General features: G+C 48.6%; 1 protein-coding gene across 1 annotated transcript in view; it reads left to right on the plus strand.

Moving 5' to 3' along the window:
• Positions 1–20,628, plus strand: part of LOC149435579 (ALK tyrosine kinase receptor-like) — a 264,409-nt gene that overhangs the window by 173,155 nt on the left and 70,626 nt on the right. The window contains 4 exon segments of the mRNA XM_089662515.1: positions 11,133–11,264; positions 16,932–17,076; positions 18,659–18,841; positions 18,933–19,031. Of these exon segments, the coding sequence (XP_089518641.1) occupies positions 11,133–11,264; positions 16,932–17,076; positions 18,659–18,841; positions 18,933–19,031 (559 nt within the window).

A 20,628-nucleotide genomic window follows, 5' to 3' on the forward strand; every position in this document is an offset into this window, starting at 1 on the left:
TCCAGTCCGCTCAACAGATTGTCTTGCCCAAATCATGTCTGCTTTATGGTTTGTCTTGCCCGAATCACATGCTCCTTACGGGTTGCCTTGCCCAAATCACGTTCGCTTTACAGATTGCTGTTCCCAAATTACTTTTTGTAGATAGGGACCACCTACTAGCGTGATGTAATACCAAACTACGTCTGCTTTACGGGGAGCTTTGCCCAAATCTTGTCCGGTTTACGGGTTGCCTTGCCCAAATCACATCCGCTTTACGGGTTGCCTTGCCTAAAACACGTCCGATTTACGAGTTGCCTTGCCCAAAACATGTCATATTTATGGGTTACCTTTCCCAATTCACATCCACTTAATGGGTTGCCTTGCCCAAAGCACATTCATTTTATGGGTTGCCTTGCCCAAATCACATCCACTTATTGGGTTGCCTTGCCCAAATCACACTCATTTTATGGGTTGCCTTACTCAAATCACCTCCACCTTATGGGTTGCCTTGCCCAAATCATGTCAGCTTTACAGGTTGCCTTGCCCAAATCACGTCAATATTTTGGGTTGCCTTGCCCAAATCATGTCCAATTTACAGGTTGCCTTGCCCAAATCATGTCCGATTTACAGGTTGCCTTGCCCAAATCATGTCCGATTTACAGGTTGCCTTGCCCAAATCACGTCAATATTTTGGGTTGCCTTGCCCAAATCATGTCCAATTTACAGGTTGCCTTGCCCAAATCATGTCCGATTTACAGGTTGCCTTGCCCAAATCATGTCCGATTTACAGGTTGCCTTGCCCAAATCATGTCCGATTTACAGGTTGCCTTGCCCAAATCACGTCCACTTTATGAGTTGCCTTGCCAAAATCACATCCTCTTGATGGGTTGCTTTTCCCAAATCATGCCTATTTTATGGGTTGGTCCTACCCAAACCCCACCTCTAAATACATGGGTACTGCTCACTTGTAGTCCCGATTCCCGCTATCAATGTCTTGTTAAGTTACCGCACATGTTTCGTTTTTCAAATACGGTTGATGTTGTGGTCCCAGAACCTGGCACAGTATCATGGGGACAGAGGGCCAAGATGCAGAACAGGCTTAGCAAATCCAAGACAGTTGGCGTGTTTTGCTCCCCTGAATATACAAGCATTGGAACCCAAGGAAAGGAGTTAGCGGATCTTCTAGTTGACTTGAGTGAAAAGGTGAATACAGAACTTTAATGGCGAAAAAGAAGTGGGCCTCAAGTACCCAGTCTGAAGCACATTTAATACACAACCATAGAGTGACCTGGACCAGTTGGAAGAGATCAACAGATGCAAACAGATATTTAGAAACAATCGTTGACGTCTGTCCCTGTGACGTCATAAATAAACTGCATTCAGGCGATATTAAATCCAAAACCAAAAATGTCATACATTGCAGCTTACCCATCTTTAGATGTGGCGACTGCATTAGTTTTCTTATTTTTTTTAAGGCTTTTTCTATCTGTTATCAATCAGAGTTCTGGCCAGTAACACACCTCCTGTATTGATGGAGCACAGGGGGCACATTTGGGCAGCACCATTGTCAATGTGGGGGTAGGGGAGTGTTAGATGGTCTTGCAGATTTAGATACACCAACAAGTTGAAACCAGACTTCAGCTAACACTTTATAATCAGTGACGGCAAAGAGTGTTTTTCCCTTTTGGGATAAAGCTTTTGCATCCATAAATAAGCTGTTCATTGTAAGCACCTCTGCCAGCGTCGAATGGTTTGTCTCATCTCTGTTCTTTGGGAAAACACCAGACTTGCTGGCTAGATCGCCAGGTGAAAATAGAAGAAAGAAAGCCTTTAAAAAGAAAAGTAATGCAGCCATCATATCTAAGAATTGGTCAGCTGACATATATTAAATGTTTGCTTTTGGGTTTAATACCACTTTCAGTCCACCTTAGTTAAAACGTATCTCTACCCACCACCACCCCTTTTTTTTCACCCATTTCCACTGGTCCATTTTGATACCTCCTCACCCAGAGGATGCAGTGTTGCCCCACTGAGATCCTCTTGTTCTCTGCCACCTCTCAGCCTTGCACCGCCATATTGCCGATTACTTCATCAAGGGGCCCGCTATCTCTTCCTGGTTCAGCCAGCGCATTCCTGATGAAGCAGCACTGGGCACCCCCCCCCCCCCCCCCCCCCCCATTACAGAGTGGTCCATTGTGTAGGTTTTTGATACTCACCCACCCAGAGGATGAAGCGTTGCCCCACTGAGATCCTCTTGTTCTCTGCCACCTTTCAGCCTAGCACCGCCATATTGCTGATTACATCATCAAGGGGCCCGCTGGCTCTTCCTGGTTCAGCCAAGGCATCACATGATGAAGCAGCTCTGGGCACCCCCCCTGCTTACAGGGTGGTCCACTGTGTAGGTTTTTGATACTCACCCACCCAGAGGATGAAGCGTTGCCCCACTGAGATCCTCTTGTTCTCTGCCACCTTTCAGCCTAGCACCGCCATATTGCTGATTACATCATCAAGGGGCCCGCAGGCTCTTCCTGGTTCAGCTGGCGCATCTCTTGATGAAGCAGCACTGGGCACCCCCCCTCCACACTTACAGGGTGGTCCATTGTGTAGGTTTTTAATACTTACCCACCCAGAGGATGAGGCGTTGTCCCACTGAGATCCTCTTGTTCTCTGCCACCTCTCAGCCTTGCACCATCATATTGCTGATTACATCATCAAGGGGTCTGCTGGCTCTTCCTGGTTCAGCTGGCGCATCTCCTGATGAAGCAGCACTAGGCACCCACCCCCCACTTACAGGGTGGTCTATCATGTAAGTTTTTGATACCCACCTAATGGATGCAGAGTTGCCCCACTGAGATCCTCTTGTTCTCTGCCACCTTTCAGCCAATTACAGCATCAAGGGGCCCGCTGGCTCTTCCTGGTTCAGCCGGTGCATCTCCTGATGAAACAGCACTGGGCACCCCCACTCCCCCCACCCCTCACTTACAGGGTGATCCATTGTGTAGGTTTTTGATACTTACCCACCCAGAGGATGCAGCGTTGTCCCACTGAGATCCTCTTGTTCTCTGCCACCTCTCAGCCTTGCACCATCATATTGCTGATTACATCATCAAGGGGTCAGCTGGCTCTTCCTGGTTCAGCTGGCGCATCTCCTGATGAAGCAGCACTAGGCACCCACCCCCCACTTACAGGGTGGTCTATTATGTAAGTTTTTGATACCCACCTAATGGATGCAGAGTTGCCCCACTGAGATCCTCTTGTTCTCTGCCACCTTTAAGCCGATTACAGCATCAAGGGGCCCGCTGGCTCTTCCTAGTTCAGCCGGTGCATCTCCTGATGAAACAGCACTGGGCACCCCCACTCCCCCCACCCCTCACTTACAGGGTGATCCATTGTGTAGGTTTTTGATACTTACCCACCCAGAGGATGCAGCGTTGCCCCACTGAGATCCTCTTGTTCTCTGCCACCTCTCAGCCTGGCTCCGCCATATTGCTGATTACATCATCAAAGGGCCTGCTGGGTCTTCCTGGTTCAGGCGGCGGATCCCCCCCCCCCATCTCTTCTGAATGAGGCGCTTTGCCTCCTGAGATATGTGACGTGCATATCCCAGGAGGCATAGGGAGGACAGTGCACGCCATTTGCCATGGGGGGGGGGGGGGGGGTTAGGGCCACAGTTTTTTTTTTAACCAAAAATTTTAAAAAAAAGGCACCCCTTTTTTTCTAGAGGAGGGGAAGAGGGGTGGATAGGAGGGAAGTTTCTCATGAGGGTGAATTTTCTTTTTGACGTCGGTTCTTTTTATTCAGCTTCATTGTTTTCAGGGAGAGGGTGATATATACGTTTTAATCAAGCAAATTCCGGCCCCATTTAATAAAACTGAAATAATAATTGAATGAAATGTAGCTGCAGAACAGATGTATTGACTGTTGGAGTAATTGCGTTCTGCGCCATTGGACAAGAGTTTATCTAACTAATTGGATTGTAATCAGTAGCTCTACAATATCCTTCTCGGCAGAAAGGTGCTTTATAATGCCATTTGAATTTTTTATTTTTTTATTTTTCTTCTTTTTTTATTTTTTTTTGCATTGTTGAAAGCCGGGACATTTCATTAGTCATTAAATCCGTCTCCGCATTCACACTCAGAAACTCAATTAGCGTGAAGGATTTAGGAAGGGGAGAGACCGACTCATCGTCCATTTAGCTTCTTCTCCGCTGAACTCCTATTTAACAGCGTGATAGACTGCAGGGTGATGGCACAAGAGGTGAATCCACTTCACTTGCATCAGTAATGTGATCACCCAGGCGGGAGAAAGGTCTTCGAGTGAGGCTCTTGAAGACAGCAGTAATGCTCAATATTTGTGAACTTTTAGAACTTTTTGTTTTTAGAGGTGAAAGAAACACGGAGATGAAAGGACGGAGAAGTCACTTACAGTGCTGTGAAAAAGTATTTGCCCCCTTCCGAAGCCGTCTAACAAAGTGAAGAATGCTAAAAGTTCTCAGTAAGCAATACGCCATTCTGAGATCTAAAGAAATTCGAGAATAGATGAACAAAGTAATTGACATGTCTCCGTCTGGAAAGGGTTGCAAAGCTCTCACCACGGTGAGAGCCATTATCCACAAATGGAAAAAACCTGAAACAGTGGTGAACCTTCTCAGGAGTGGCCGACCTACCGACATGACTCCAAGAGCACAATGACAACTCATCCAGGAGGTCTTAAAAGAACCCAGAACAACATCTAAGGAACTGCTGACCTCCCTCACCTCAGTTAAGGTCAGTGTTCATGATTCAACAATAAGAAAGAGACCAGGAAAAAATGGCCTCCATGGGAGAGGTCCAAGGCCAAAGCCACTGGTCACCATAAGGGGCTCACCATAAAGGACACAAAGACTCGTCTCACATTTGCCGAAAAAACATCTTGATTGTCCCCAAGACTTTTTAGCAAATATTCTGTGGATTGATGAGACAAAAAGTTGAAATTTTTGAAAGGTGTGCATCCTGTTACATCTGGCATAAAACTAACACAGCCTTTCATAAAAAGAACATCATCCCAACAGTCACACATGGTGGTGGTAGTGTGATGGTCTGGATCAGGATTCTCCAAACCATGGCCCTCCAGGTGTTGAGGAACTGCAAGTCCCATGAGGCCTTGCAAGACTCTGACAGTGGCTCCCAGAGGCAGAGGCACGATGGGACTTGTAGAACTTCAACAGCTGGAGGGCCATAGTTCAGAGACCCCTGGTCTGGATGGTCAGGACTTGGAATAACTGATGGAACCATGAATTCTGAAGGAGAACGTATGGCCCCCAGCTCCTGACCTCAAGCTCAAGTGGACTATGGTTATGCAGCAGAACAATGATCCAAAACACACCAGTAAATCCACCTCCAATTTAAAATTTAATCTCCAAACACGGAAAGGTTTCTTCACAGTAAGAGCTGTGAGAATGTGGAATAGACTCCCTCAAGAGTTGGTTGTGGCCAGCTCAGTGGATTGCTGTAGGAAAGTCCTGGATTCTTTCTTGGATACACAGAATATAACTGGATATAACATTTATAGGGAAAGTTGATCCAGGGAATATCCGATTGCCTCTCGGGGGGTCAGGAAGGAATTTTTTTCCCAGCAGGAGCAAATTGGATCGTGCTTTGCTGGGTTTTTTTTTTTTGCCTTCCTCTGGATCGCCTGTAGGTGTAGGATTATAATTTTTTTTGTTTTTTCTATGGTTGAACTGGATGGACTTTTTTCTTTTTTCAGCCAGACTATGTAACTATGTAACCTCTGAATGGCTCAAAAAATACAAAATGAAGGTTTTGGGGCAGACTTAAATCCAATTGAGATGCTGTGGCATGACCTTAAACGGGCCGTCAGGGGCAGACTGACCATTTAGAAAGTCGGGCAATGCCCGAGGACCCGGGGTCAGTAGGGGCCCCATGAGATGCCCCTGCTACCTTTTTCATAGGCTTTTTTGAGTTTGGGCAAGGACACAGGGGCCCCATGATCCGCTATTGCCCTGCGGGTCGTTCATGCTAGGAAAACCCTCCAATGTGGCTGAATTAAAACAATTTTGCAAAGAAGAGATTTCTCCACAGAGATGTGAAAGACTCATCGCCAGTAAGCGCAAACGCTGGATTGCAATTGTGGCCGCCAAGGGGGGCCCAACCAGTTATTAGGCTTAGGGGGCAATTACTTTTTCATACGGGACCAGGTAGGTTTGGACGGCTATTGTCCCTCAATACATGAAATCATCATTTAAAAACGTTTGTATTTTCTCGGGTTATCTTTGTGTAATACTCAGATTTGCATTGTTTGATTTGCATTCAGTCTTGATCTCATCGGCAGGCAAGTGTTTTTATGGATTCTGTCATTGAGGCTTCAAATAAGGTCGTTAATTTTTATCAGAATGACAAGATGCTGCCAATTATTGCTTTATACACAAGAGAATCTGTTTGCCTTGCACCTGTTCTTGTTATAAACATGCCTGAAATGTAAAGTGGGGAGAAGTCTTGTGTGTCACCTTCTACAGAAGAACCTGAGGTCCTTCACTTCTACTAAAGTCAACTGCTCAGCAATGTGTACCCTCCGGGACAGTGTTTCTGAACTGATGTGCCATTTGGACCCAGTTTTTCCTAGATTAGTGCCATGAGTTGCCATGGTGTGGGTGGGTTGGCCTCCAGTACCAAAACAACCAATGAGCCTCTAGGGCCACAATGCATGCCGCCATTTATTGCTTTGGTGTTGGCGGCTTGCCTGCCTGCACCACGACAATCCATGACACTGGTCCAGGATAGATGTTAGGCAGGCCTGCCCATAGAATTCAGGGAAGGATGGAAGTCCACCTCCTCCAGACCTGCTCTGATGTGATGAGGGACCTCTGATGTAAATGAAGGCTCTTATATGGTGGGGGAACTCTGATGTGAATGAAAGCTCTGATGTGATGAGGGACCTCTGATGTAAATGAAGGCTCTGATGTGGTGGGGGAACTCTGATGTGAATGAAGGCTCTGATGTGATGGGGGAACTCTGATGTGAATGAAGGCTCTGATGTGGTGGGAGACCTATGACAGTGTTTCTGAACTGATATGCCATTTGGACCCAGTTTTTCCCAGATTAGTGCCATGAGTTGCCATGGTGTGGGTGGGTTGGCCTCCAGTACCAAAACAACCATTGAGCCTTTAGGGCCACAATGCATGCCGCCATTTATTGCTTTGCTGTTGGTAGCTTGCCTGCCTGCACCATGACAATCCATGACACCGATCCAGGGCAGACGTTAGGCAGGCCTGCCCATAGAATTCAGGGAAGGATGGAAGTCCACCTCCTCCAGACCTGCTCTGCTGGAGCCAAAAGGTAAGACTGTAATGTAAGAAGGGGCTGTGTGATTGGGGGGCTCAGTAATGGAGGAAGTGTGAGATTTGGGGGGGTCTATTTTTGGATTTGGGGTTTCTGTGATTGGGAGGGGGGTTGACTGATGTGATGAGAGGACTCATCTGGGAAGGGAGATTCATGTATAGGGGACCTCTAATGTATAGCTAGGTCTGTGATGAGAACAGAAAACTCTAATGTGAAGGAGGACCCTGACTTGATGGGGGAAAATTTGATATGAAGCAGAGACTCTGATGTGATGGGAGGGCCTCTGATGTGATGGGGAGACTGTATTGTGATGGGGGGACCTCTGATGAGACTATGATGTGATTGGAGGAGCTCTGATGTGAATGGAAGCTATGATGTGATGGGGGAGTTCTGATGTGAATGAAGGCTCTGATGTGATGGGGGAGCTCTGATGTGAATGGAGGCTATGATGTGATGGGGGAGCTCTGATGTGATGGGGGAGCTCTGATGTGAATGGAGGCTCTGATTTGAGGGGGGGGACCTCTGATGTGATGGGGGGACCTCTGATGTGAATGGATGCTCTGATGTGATGAGGGACCTCTAATGTGAATGGAGACTCTTATGTGATGGGGGAGCTCTGATGTGAATGAAGGTTCTGATGTGATGGGGGACCTCTGATGTGAATGGAGGCTCTGATGTGATGGGGGACCTCTGATGTGAATGGAGGCTCTGATGTGATGGGGGAGCTCTGATGTGAATGAAGGTTCTGATGTGATGGGGGACCTCTGATGTGAATGAAGGTTCTGATGTGATGGGGGACCTCTGATGTGAATGGAGGCTCTGATGTGATGGGGGACCTCTGATGTGAATGGAGGCTCTGATGTGATGGGGGACCTCTGATGTGAATGGAGGCTCTGATGTGATGGGGGACCTCTGATGTGAATGGAGGCTCTGATGTGATGGGGGATCTCTGATGTGATGGAGGAGCTCTGATGTGATGGGGGACCTCTGATGTGAATGGAGGCTCTGATGTGATGGGGGATCTCTGATGTGATGGAGGAGCTCTGATGTGATGGGGGAGCTCTGATGTGAGTGTCTGGACTGGAAGTGGTTAAACATCTGTACAATGTATAGAACCCGCGGCAGAAGGACTGACATTTTTTTTTAAAATTACATTTTTATTAACAAGAAAAAAAAAATCAGAGTGGGGTCCCCCCCCCCAATCTACAGGCACTTGTGGAAGGTTAGGAGGGACCCCGCAGTGAAAGATTTTTTTTTAAAGTGCCTGGGGTTCCCCCTAAAAGCCATCCAAGGTCCTTTTGGTCTGGTAGGACTTTTAGGGGAACCCCCCAAAAAATAAATGGGGGGAAAAAGCATGGGGTCCTTCCTAAATTTTTACCAGACCTTTGTCCTGAGCACAGGCCTGACAGGCCAGGAAAAGGGGGGGAGAACGGGCGCCTCCTCCCTGCGGCTTATGCAGGCCATACATGGTTCGAATTCTGAAGGACGAAAATGTCGTTCGTTCTGTAATCCGATGGTGCCACCCAATGATTTCAAAAATTGTTCATTTTTCACAAATTTTCCAGCATGCCCGATCACCAAAAAGGGAAGGAACCACGAAAATCGGCCAAAGCCATTGACCCCACTAACATAGCAAAAATCGGCCATCTTATTGAAATACAAAAAGAAAAAAACCCACTCCCGTCAACCCGTCTGCACCCGCCGTGCACTCTCCGTGCCTAAGCGCCCACCTCACTGACAACAACCTCCTCGACCCCCTACAGTCCGGCTTCCATCCCCTACACTCCACCGAAACCGCCTTACTCAGAGTCACTAAAGACCTGCTAACCGCCAAAGCTAATGGCCACTATTCAGTCCTCCTACTCCTCGACCTCTCCGCGGCCTTCAACACAGTCGACCACCCCCTCCTCCTCGATAAACTACACTCTCTCGGCCTCAGAGACTCCGCCCTCTCCTGGCTCTCCTCCTACCTATCCCAACGCTCCTTCAGCGTCACCTATAACGCTGCCACCTCCCCCTCTCTCCCCCTGTCTGTTGGGGTCCCCCAAGGCTCTGTCCTCGGGCCCCTTCTCTTCTCCATCTACACCTCCTCCCTTGGCCAACTCATATACTCTCACGGCTTCAACTATCACCTCTACGCCGACGACACACAAATTCACCTCTCCACCCCCCACCTCACCCCCTCAGTCTCCGCCCCCCACCTCACCCCCTCAGTCTCCGCCCGAATTACACATCTGCTGAGCGACATATCAGACTGGATGTCGCTCCATTTCCTCAAACTGAACCTCTCCAAAACCAAGCTCCTAGTTCTCCCCCCAGCCCGCACCCCCCTCCCCCCCACACCCTCTCCATCACGACCAACACGCCACCATCAGTCCCACCCCGCAAGCCAAAGTCCTAGGTGTCACTCTAGACTCAGACCTGTCCTTCCAACCCCATGTCCAATCGTTGGCAAACTCATGCAGGCTCCACCTCCGCAACATCTCCAAAATCCGCACGTTCCTAACCCCAGACACTACTAAACTACTCGTTCCCTCCCTTATTATCTCACGCCTTGACTGCTGCAACTCCCTCCTCACCGGCCGACCTCATCACAGACTATCCCCGCTTCAGTCTGTCCTGAACTCAGCGGCCAGACTCATCCACCTTACCAACCGCTCCCTGTCTGCCACCCCCCTCTGTCATTCCCTCCACTGGCTCCACCCCCCTCTGTCATTCCCTTCACTGGCTCCACCCCCTCTGTCATTCCCTCCACTGGCTCCACCCCCTCTGTCATTCCCTCCACTGGCTCTACCCCCCTCTGTCATTCCCTCCACTGGCTCCACCCCCTCTGTCATTCCCTCCATTGGCTCCACCCCCCTCTGTCATTCCCTCCACTGGCTCCACCCCCTCTGTCATTCCCTCCACTGGCTCCACCCCCCTCTGTCATTCCCTCCACTGGCTCCTGATTGCCCAACGCATTAAATTCAAAATACTAACACAGACATACAAAGCCATTCATAACTCCGCCCCAAACTACCTCACCGACCTGATACCCAAATACCACCCAACCTGTAATCTTCGCTCCTCGCAGGACCTCCTACTTTCTAGCTCCCTGGTCTTCTCCTCCCACGCCCGACTGCAGGACTTCTCCAGGACTTCCCCCATCCTCTGGAGCTCACTACCCCAATCCATCAGACTGTCACCTACTCTCCTCTCCTTTAGGCGCACCCTGAAAACCCATCTCTTCAGAGAAGCCTACCCCGCCCCCACCTAACAGCCAATCTCCTCCACTCCTCCCACCACTCCATCCCCCACAGCCACTTCCTCCTGTACCACTTCTCCTCCCTCCTAGATTGTAAGCTCCAAGGATCAGGACCCTCGCACCCCTCGTGTATTGTATTGTTACTGTATTGTCTCATGTTCTGTCCCCATTATAATGTACAGCGCTGAGCAAACCTTCTGCCGCTATATAAATCCTGTATAATAATAATCTGTTATTTGTCAGTCAGATGTAAACAATTGGGCTGAGCTAACGGCAACGTCACCGCTAGCACCGCCCCATTGTGCTGTGATTGGCCAAAGGATTGCATTGCTGTGGCCAATCACAATGCACTGCGAGAGCTTAGTGCATTGTGGGGCGTGGCGGGCGAACAGCCACTACCGCTCGTGTGTTCTGCGGACTGACCTTCGACTCAAACACCAAGGCCGACCCTACTGATGGGGGAAAAGAATTTGGAAACAATGTTTGGTGGTTTTTTAATTTGTTTCTTTTTTTTGTTTTTTTTTTGTTTGTTTACTTTACTCTTTTAAACTTTTTATTTATTTTTTTTACAGGCTGATCCGATCCTTAAAATGGTTTGTATTGGAGAGAATAACGTGATTGAAGAGGAGATCAGAGTCAACGGAAGCGTGAATGAATGGGCGGGAGGAGGCGGAGGAGGGGGAGGAGCAACGTACATATTTAAGGTAATGTCATCCGTCTTCTCTAGCTGCGTTCTCCATCTCAGGTCGGGGGAGGGGGCGGGGCACTAAAGCTCCGATGACACCTGTGCAGGTGTGACAGTGCGCACGCACGCAGCTTTTTGTGCGATTGTTTTGCACTTTGCGCGCCCGCATATGTAAACGGTGCACATGTGAGGTATCGCCGCGAACGTTCTAGAGAGCGCAATCGTTCCAGCTCCGCGTCATTCTAAACTGCTAACCTGTAAAAAATCGTTCAAAGCATCGCCTATGGAAGTGTCGCAGTTTGTGCGCCCAATTGTAATTTTGACGTTAGATATGTGTTTACTCGCCGTTCTGTCATCTTTTATATTTCCTATTGTGTGTTTTTTTTTCTACGCATTAAAATTCATGTAACTGTATTTTTTCCCCAAAAACATTGCGTTTGAAAAACCGCTGCGCGAAAGACCGTGTGACATTAAAAAATTGCAATGGCCACCATTTTATTCTCTAGATCAGGGGTGTCAAACTGGCGGCCCTCCAGCTGCTGTGAAACTACAAGTCCCATCAGAGGCATCCCTAGGGTTGGTGTCACCCGGTGCGATAACACTTGGTGACACCCCCTCCGACGATCCCCGCAGAATGGATCGGATCTGCGGATTGAGCACAATGGATCGGATAAATTATCCTCCCCAATCCGCAGATCCCATCCATCCTGAGGGGATCGTCAGCTTGCAACCAATAGGGGGGTGACACCGGACCCGCTCCACGGAAAGGTAAGTTTAACAGGAAGCTGACGATCCCCGCACACAGCCCAGTTTAGGAACGCGCCTGCCGGGTACCACGTCATAGCACATGGCTTCCTATGGGGGCACCCGGAGTATGAAGGAACACAGACAGCACTGGCAGGGGGTAAGGGACCACTCTGTACAATACCATGTTCTGTGTACTGTGGGGGAGCGGATATAGTGAATGCGGGGTCCGGGGGGGGGCAGATATAGTGAATGCAGGGTCCGGGGGGAGCGGATATAGTAAATGCGGGGTCCGGGGGGGGGCAGATATAGTGAATGCGGGGTCTGGGGAGAGCGGATATAGTGAATGCGGGGTCCGGGGAGAGCGGATATACTGAATGAGGGGTCCGTAGAGAGCGGATATAGTGAATGCGGGGTCCGGGGAGAGCGGATATAGTGAATGCGGGGTCCGTAGAGAGCGGATATAGTGAATGCGGGGTCCGGGGAGAGCGGATATAGGGAATGCGGGGTCCGGGGAGAGGGGATATAGTGAATGCGGGGTCCAGGGAGAGCGGATATAGGGAATGCGGGGTCCGGGGAGAGCGGATATAGTGAATGCGGGGTCCGGGGAGAGCGGATATAGTGAATGCTGGGTCCGGGGAGAACGGATGTAGTGAATGCGGGGTCCGGGGAGAGCGGATATAGTGAATGTGGGGTCCGGGAAGAGCGGATGTAGTGAATGCGGGGTCCGTGGAGAGCGGATGTAGTGAATGCGGGGTCCGGGGAGAGCGGATATAGTGAATGCGGGGTCCGGGGAGAGCAGATATAGTGAATGCGGGGTCCGGGGAGAGCAGATATAGTGAATGCGGGGTCCGGGGAGAGCGGATATAGTGAATGCGGGGTCCGGGGAGAGCGGATATAGTGAATGCGGGGTCCGGGGAGAGCGGATATAGTGAATGCGGGGTCCGGGGAGAGCGGATATAGTGAATGCGGGGTCCGGGGAGAGCGGATATAGTGAATGCGGGGTCCGGGGAGAGCGGATATAGTGAATGCGGGGTCCGGGGAGAGCGGATATAGTGAATGCGGGGTCCGGGGAGAGCGGATATAGTGAATGCAGGGTCCGGGGAGAGCGGATATAGTGAATGCGGGGTCCGGGGAGAGCGGATATAGGGAATGCGGGGTCCGGAAGAGCGGATATAGTGAGTGCAGGGTCCGGGGAGAGCGGATATAGTGAATGTGGGGTCCGGGGAGAGCGGATATAGTGAATGCGGGGTCCGGGGAGAGGGGATATAGTGAATGCGGGGTCCGGGGAGAGCGGATATAGTGAATGCAGGGTCCTGGGAGAGAGGATATAGTGAATGCGGGGTCCGGGGAGAGCGGATACAGTGAATGCGGGGTCCGGGGAGAGCGGATATAGTGAATGCGGGGTCCGGGGAGAGCGGATATAGTGAATGCGGGGTCCGGGGAGAGCGGATATAGTGAAAGCGGGGTCCGGGGAGAGCGGATATAGTGAATGCGGGGTCCGGGGAGAGCGGATATAGTGAATGCGGGGTCCGGGGAGAGCGGATATAGTGAATGCGGGGTCCGGGGAGAGCGGATATAGTGAATGCGGGGTCCGGGGTCATGTTTTCCAAGCTGAGTAAACAGGATTTTATTTTTTTGGCCGATCGTTGTTGCGTTCTGTTACGGCGATGAAATATGACTTTTAATTATTAGTTGTTACGGAAATGCCGGCCCTTCCGCGGTCTCCACTTACGCAGTTCAAGGCAATTAATACGTGTTCCGCGCTCGGTTGACAAGCGCCGTTGTGCCGCAGTCGAGGCTTCCTTCTCCGAATGGATATTAAACAGGCGGGAGTCATTAATAATTTTCTCGCTCCTCTCAGAGAAATGGAGTCGGAATTCAATAAGAACTCTCCGCAGCTCTAACTGACGATGACTCCTGGCGGCTCGACGTCGCTGATTGGAAACCGAACTGGAAAGACGGTTGCAGCTTGTCGATAATGGAACGTCGCTGAGAGCGAATAAAAAAAAAATGAATGTCAGAACAGAAACGGCGAGAAGAGGGGGAAAAGGGGCAGAAGCAATATTTTAATTTTTTTTATGACCCGTATTTCTTTAGTTCTGACATGTTACGCAACCCCCCCACCCCCACCGCAACCACGTACGCATTATTATTGCTGGCGTTGTCGATCTCTCGGACTCACTTTCTGGCCAAAGAGACGATTGCTCTCTGACATCTCCATAACAGGAACACATACTTTATTCTTTAATAAATATATTTATTTTCTGGCTCTGACCTTTTATATACAAATAGAATTGTTTCCTTATTAACAATTTGTGCAACAGGTGAGCTTACAATCTACAATAATGGCACTATATATATATATAGTGACACCGCCAATGGGGCACTATTCTTCCAGTGACACCGCCAATGGGGCACTATTCTTCCAGTGACACCGCCAATGGGGCACTATTCTTCCAGTGACACCGCCAATGGGGCACTATATATATATAGTGACACCGCCAATGGGGCACTATTCTTCCAGTGACACCGCCAATGGGGTACTATTCTTCCAGTGACATTGCAATGGGGTACTATTCTTCCAGTGACATCGCCAATGGGGTACTATTCTTCCAGTGACATTGCCAATGGGGTACTATTCTTCCAGTGATACCTCCAATGGGGCACTATTCTTCCAGTGATATCTCCAATGGGGTACTATTCTTACAGTGATATCTCTAATGGGGTACTATTCTTCCAGTGATACCTCCAATGGGGTACTATTCCTCCAGTGATATCTCCAATGGGGCACTATTCTTCCAGTGATATATATACTGTATATCATTGGCATATTCTGCAGTGCTGTGCAGACAATACAGTATTTCATCCTCCCCGCCCATGAGGATCCTTGTCGTAGACATACAGACACATCTACATAAGAGCCAATTTGGACTAAATCCAGGCAACCAACCAGCATGTTTTGGGGTTATAGGAGGGAAATCCTCACAAACACGTATCTGGTGAAGACTGGAACTTAGTAGAGGCCTCTCTTGCACCTCCTGCCCAACACTCCTGAAGGTGGAGACAGAGGGCACGGAGTCACTTGAGTGCCTTGGTTGCTGGCTGATGATGTCCACTCCATAGGTGGGCAGAGCTGGTCGTTGCAGTCCTCGGAACAGGATGCAAGAGCAGCTTGACACCACAGCAGGAGATGGAACCAGGACGGGGAGACGGGCAGCAGTCAGCAACAACCAGGCAGTGAGGAACCGAATCAGCAGGCATAGCAGGTCCAGAAGGCAGGCCAAGGTCAGTAACAGCTGGTCAGAGCAGTACAGAATCGTCCAATAAACAGGCCGGGGTCAGAGTAATCGGTGAGCAGAGTTGAGGCAGGAGCAGAAATGAAGTCCAAAGGCAAAGCGGGTCGTGCACAGGTAAGCAGGTACAGCGGACCCGGATCTCAGGAACACAGGAAGCTGAAGGCCATCCAGCAACTTCTCATAGGGACAGACCAGTTTACATAGGCCGACGGGCGCCAACTATGCGTGCTAATTGGTATGTGCACCCAGGGGGGGTATCTCGGTTTTGTGGTCCCCTAGGCAACACAAAAATCATCCATCCATAAAGCCTCCCCCCACGCCCTCCTGAAAAATGCTGCCCAAGGCAAATGCCTTGACTGCTCTGCACCAAATATAGATCCCCCCTCCCTCAGTACAGACCCCCCTGTCCACCATGTACAGACCCCCTCCCTCAGTACAGACCCCTCTCTCCACCAAGTATAGACCCCCCTCACTCAGTACAGACCCCCCTCTCCACCAAGTATAAACCCCCCCTCTCCACCAAGTATAGACCCCCCCTCCCTCAGTACAGACCCCCCTCCCTCAGTACAGACCCCCCTCTCCACCAAGTATAGACCCCCTCCCTCAGTATAGGCCCCCTCCCTCCACCAAGTACAGACCCCCCTCCCTCAGTACAGACCCCCCTCTCCACCAGTATAGACCCCCCTCCCTCAGTTCAGACCCCCCTCTCCACCAGTATAGACCCCCCTCACTCAGTACAGACCCCCCTCTCCACCAAGTATAGACCCCCCTCCCTCAGTACAGACCCCCCTCCCTCAGTACAGACCCCCCTCTCCACCAAGTATAGACCCCCTCCCTCAGTATAGACCCCCTCCCTCCACCAAGTACAGACCCCCCTCCCTCAGTACAGATCCCCCTCTCCACCAGTATAGACTCCCCTTCCTCAGTACAGACCCCCCTCTCCACCAAGTATAGACCCCCTCCCTCAGTATAGACCCCCTCCCTCCACCAAGTACAGACCCCCCTCCCTCAGTACAGACCCCCCTCTCCACCAGTATAGACTCCCCTCCCTCAGTACAGACTCCCCTCCCTCAGTATAGACTCCCCTCCCTCAATACAGACCTGCTCTCCACCAAGTACAGACTCCCTTCCTTCAGTACAGATCCCCCTCCCTCAGTACAGACCCACTTTCCACCAAGTACAGACCCCCCTCCCTCAGTACAGACCTCCCTCTCCACCAAGTATAGCCCACATCCCTCAGTACAGACCCCCCTCTCCACCAAGTATAGACCCCCCTCCCTCAGTATAGACCCCCTTTCCACCAAGTATAGAGCCCCCTCCCTGAGTACAAACCCCCCTCCCTCAGTACAGATCCCTTCTCCACCAAGTATAGACCCCCCCCTCACTATCCACTAAAGCCCCCCCCCCCAAAAAAAAATCACTTCATCATTGTCCCCATTCCCGGTCACTCTGTCCCCCTCCTCTGCCCAGGAACAAAAGGCAAAAATGCAAATTTTTCATGAGAGGCATCACCACCATTGGACCTTTCTCCGAATCTTTAAATTTTTTTTGATGTTTTTGATACATTTTAAGTTGGAAAACAAGAAGAAAAAATAAAGGGAGAAGACCGGCGGCTGATACCTCTGCATTGTGATTTTCCATAGATGGAGAATGGAAAGTACATTCCGCTGCTGATCGCGGCAGGAGGAGGCGGCAGAGCCTACAAGGCAAAAGCCAACATCATCCAATCAGAGCGGCTGGAGAACAATTTCACTGTGCCGGGCTTGAATGGAAAATCCGGGGCGGCAGGTAAATTCCAAGGGGGGGGGGGGTCACTATCTTATAATTCACTTTAATATAAATGCGAGTCAGAGTTCTACATCGAGCAACTGGACAGCTAAAAATAAAGCACAAAAACCGCCATCGGTGAATCCCATCAGGGGCACCAACCCCCCCAATTTTTTTTTTTTTTTTACAAGCAGCTCAAAATTTTTGCAATTTAATTGTCATGATCGATTGAAGGCGTCTAAATTATAACCATTTGGAGTTAGGCTAGGTGCACACCTATGCAGGTTGCTTTTGAGGCGTTTCTGCGTTGCATTTTTGATGCGTCTTGCCTTTTTTTTTTTTTAACTTTCCTTGTTGCTAGGCAGATTGATAACGCATCAAAAACGTAGCAAAAATGCAGCAAAAATGCAATACATGCTTTTCTTCAGCGTTCCAAGTCTATAGAACCAAAAACGCAACTTTTTGCATTCGAAAATGTCCCTGGCCCTTCCCAAAAAATGAACCGGGTGAAAATGCGAAGATGTGAACCTGTCCTTTAGGAAATCATGTTAAATGGACTGTAGTGCGTTTCTGCAAAATGCGGCAGAAAACGCTTAGGTGTGAGCCTAGGGTAAGTCATATTTTACTGACTACATCCCTACTGACCAAGCTGGCCATACATGTTACAACCTGAACAGATAATAATAGAAGGGATGGTTACAGATAACCCACCAGATGAGTGAATGCTGACCGGCAGCATTGACTCATCCGGCAGAAAACGCTTCGGTGTGAACCTAGGTTAAGTGGTATTTTACTGACTACATCCCTACTGGCCAAGCTGGCCATGCATGTTACAACCTGACCAGATAATAGAAGAGATTGTTACAGATAACCCACCAGATGAGTCAATGCTGACCGGCAGCATTGACTCATCTGGCAGAAATTGCTTGGGTGTGACCCTAGGGTAAGTCGTGTTTTACCGACTACATCCCCACTGTCCAAGCTGGCCATGCATGTTAAAACCTGAACAGATAATAATAGAAGAGATGGTTACAGATCACCCACCAGATGAGTGAATGCTGACCGGCAGCATTGACTCATCCGGCAGAAAATGCTTCGGTGTGAACCTAGGGTAAGTGATATTTTACTGACTACATCCCTACTGGCCAAGCTGGCCATCCATGTTACAACCTGACCAGATAATAGAAGGGTTGATTACAGATAACCCACCAGATGAGTCAATGCTGACCGGCAGCATTGACTCATCTGGCAGAAATTACTTAGGTGTGACCCTAGGGTAGGTCGTATTTTACCGACTACATCCCTACTGTCCAAGCTGGCCATGCATGTTACAACCTGACTGGATAATAATAGAAGGGATGGTTACAGATAACCCATAGGATGAGTCAATGTTGACCGGCAGCATTGTCTCATCCGGCAGTAATGCGGCAGAAAACGCTTCGGTGTGACCCTAGGGTAAGTCGTATTTTACTGACTACATCCCTACTGGCCAAGCTGGCCATACATGTTACAACCTAACCGGATAATAATAGAAGAGATGGTTACAGATAACCCACCGGATGAGTCAATGCTGACCCCTGTTTTTTTTTTTTTAATGGCACAGGTGGGGGAGGAGGATGGAGTGTCCACACCACGCTCCCGTGGGCGGGCAAGTCACTGGTGGATGGTGGTACCGGAGGGGAGTCCTGCCCCCAAGCCCTGAAGAAATGGGGATGGGAAACTAGAGGTGGTTTCGGAGGAGGTGGTGGCGGCTGCTCCTCCGGCGGAGGTGGCGGAGGATATATCGGTAAATATGGTTCCGGTCCGAATAATTTTGATACATTGATAAAAAAAAAAAAAGAAAATGGAATGTGTGACGGTAATTCTTCGAATGACAGGCGGCAACGCGGCGGATGATAACAGTCCAGATGCAGATGGCTGGGATGGGGTGTCCTATATCAGTCCCCTCGGAGTCCTCTACACCCCTCCACTCAAAGGTAAGGAAGCCGTGCAAATGGGTTCAACAATAAATGTGTCCTTATATATTGGATGTATGGAAGACATTGCGGGTAAAAACACCAAAAAAAGAATAGACTATAGCCGTCTTCCAAAATTCAAATCTAGAAAAGAATAAAACAGAATAGAAAGGAAGAGAATAGAAAAGAAAAGAAAAAAAAATAGAACAGAAAAAAATAGAATATAGACACCTTCCAAAATTTGAATTTTCAAGAGAATTGGAAAGAATCAAGTAGAATAGAACTGAAAATAAAAGAATAGAATAAAAAATAAAGGAATAGAAAAGTATAGAAAATAAAAGAATAGAGTAGAAAAAAATAGAATAGAACAGAAAAGAATAGAATAGAATAGAGCCGTCTTCCAAAATTCGAATTTCGTATAGAATAAAACTAGCCACTCTTCACATTGCATTCGGATCAATATTTTCGGTTCCATCGGAAACATTTTTGAATCTAATTGAAAACAAATAAACTAAGCTCAATTAGTGACTTAGAATCGATCGGAAACACAACAATGTTTTTTTGCAATGCCTCATGGGACTATTATTTTTACAACAGCTGGAGGGCCACCAGTTTGACACCCGTGCTCTAGTAACATGCTGGGGGCGGGTCCAGGACACCCTGGGCTTGGTTGACTGCTCTTTGCTGTCATTGGGCCTGGGAGACTGAGGACAACTATTGGTCAGAAAGAAGTACTGCAGGTAGAGTTCTGGGATGAAGGTTACAATTGTAGCAAAATCTGCTTTTTAACCACTTCCCGTCTGGCCCATGTATAGAAACGGCTGGATGGGAGCAGTGCAGGGGCGGGTGGCCGTTTATAAACGTCCTCCCTGCTCCCTGCTTGTGCGCGGTCCCTGGGACACAGTGGAACACCAATCGCTGTATGGGACCTCTGTGTCAGGACCCGGTCATGTGATCGCTGATTGGCCAATCAGCGATCACATGAAGAGTAGTAAGCAAGATGTCACTTCTGACATCATTGCTTACTACGTGTGAAATCTGTGAATGATCACAGAGATCACATGGTACAGGGCTATTCACAACAGCCGTGTACCATGTGACAAGCTGTGACCAATCACAGCTCACACAGTATTTCTCAATGGCTGCAAGAATGCAGACAGAGAGAAGGAGGAATGATTGCTTTTACAGCCTTTATGGGTGGAAAAGCAATCAGTGTAAAAAAAAAAAAAATCTTCATCACCCCCCCAAGTAGTCCAGTGTCACTATGGTGACCCCACACTGCTAGGGCGACAGGATGTAAATAAAAAAATAAAACATAAATAATAATATAAAAAATAAAATAAAAATGTAAAAAAAAAATTTAGAAAATTATAACTTTTGGTTATAAACTAATTTGGGGTTTGTTTTTTTTTTTACTAATTTGGGTTTTTTTTACTAAAAAGATAATTGAATACATTTTGGCCAAGATTTATAAAGAAAGATTATTTATTTGCAAAATTTTATAAGAAACACATTTTTTTTCAAAATTTTTGGACTTTTTCATTTATATAGCAAAAAAAATAAAAATCCCAGTGGTGAATAAATACCACCAAAATAAAGCTTTATCTGTTTAAAAAAA

Source organism: Staurois parvus, unplaced genomic scaffold (assembly GCF_062004578.1).
Source record: "Staurois parvus isolate SC_StPar_1 unplaced genomic scaffold, SC_StPar_1.0 ptg001487l, whole genome shotgun sequence".
Taxonomy (NCBI): domain Eukaryota; kingdom Metazoa; phylum Chordata; class Amphibia; order Anura; family Ranidae; genus Staurois; species Staurois parvus.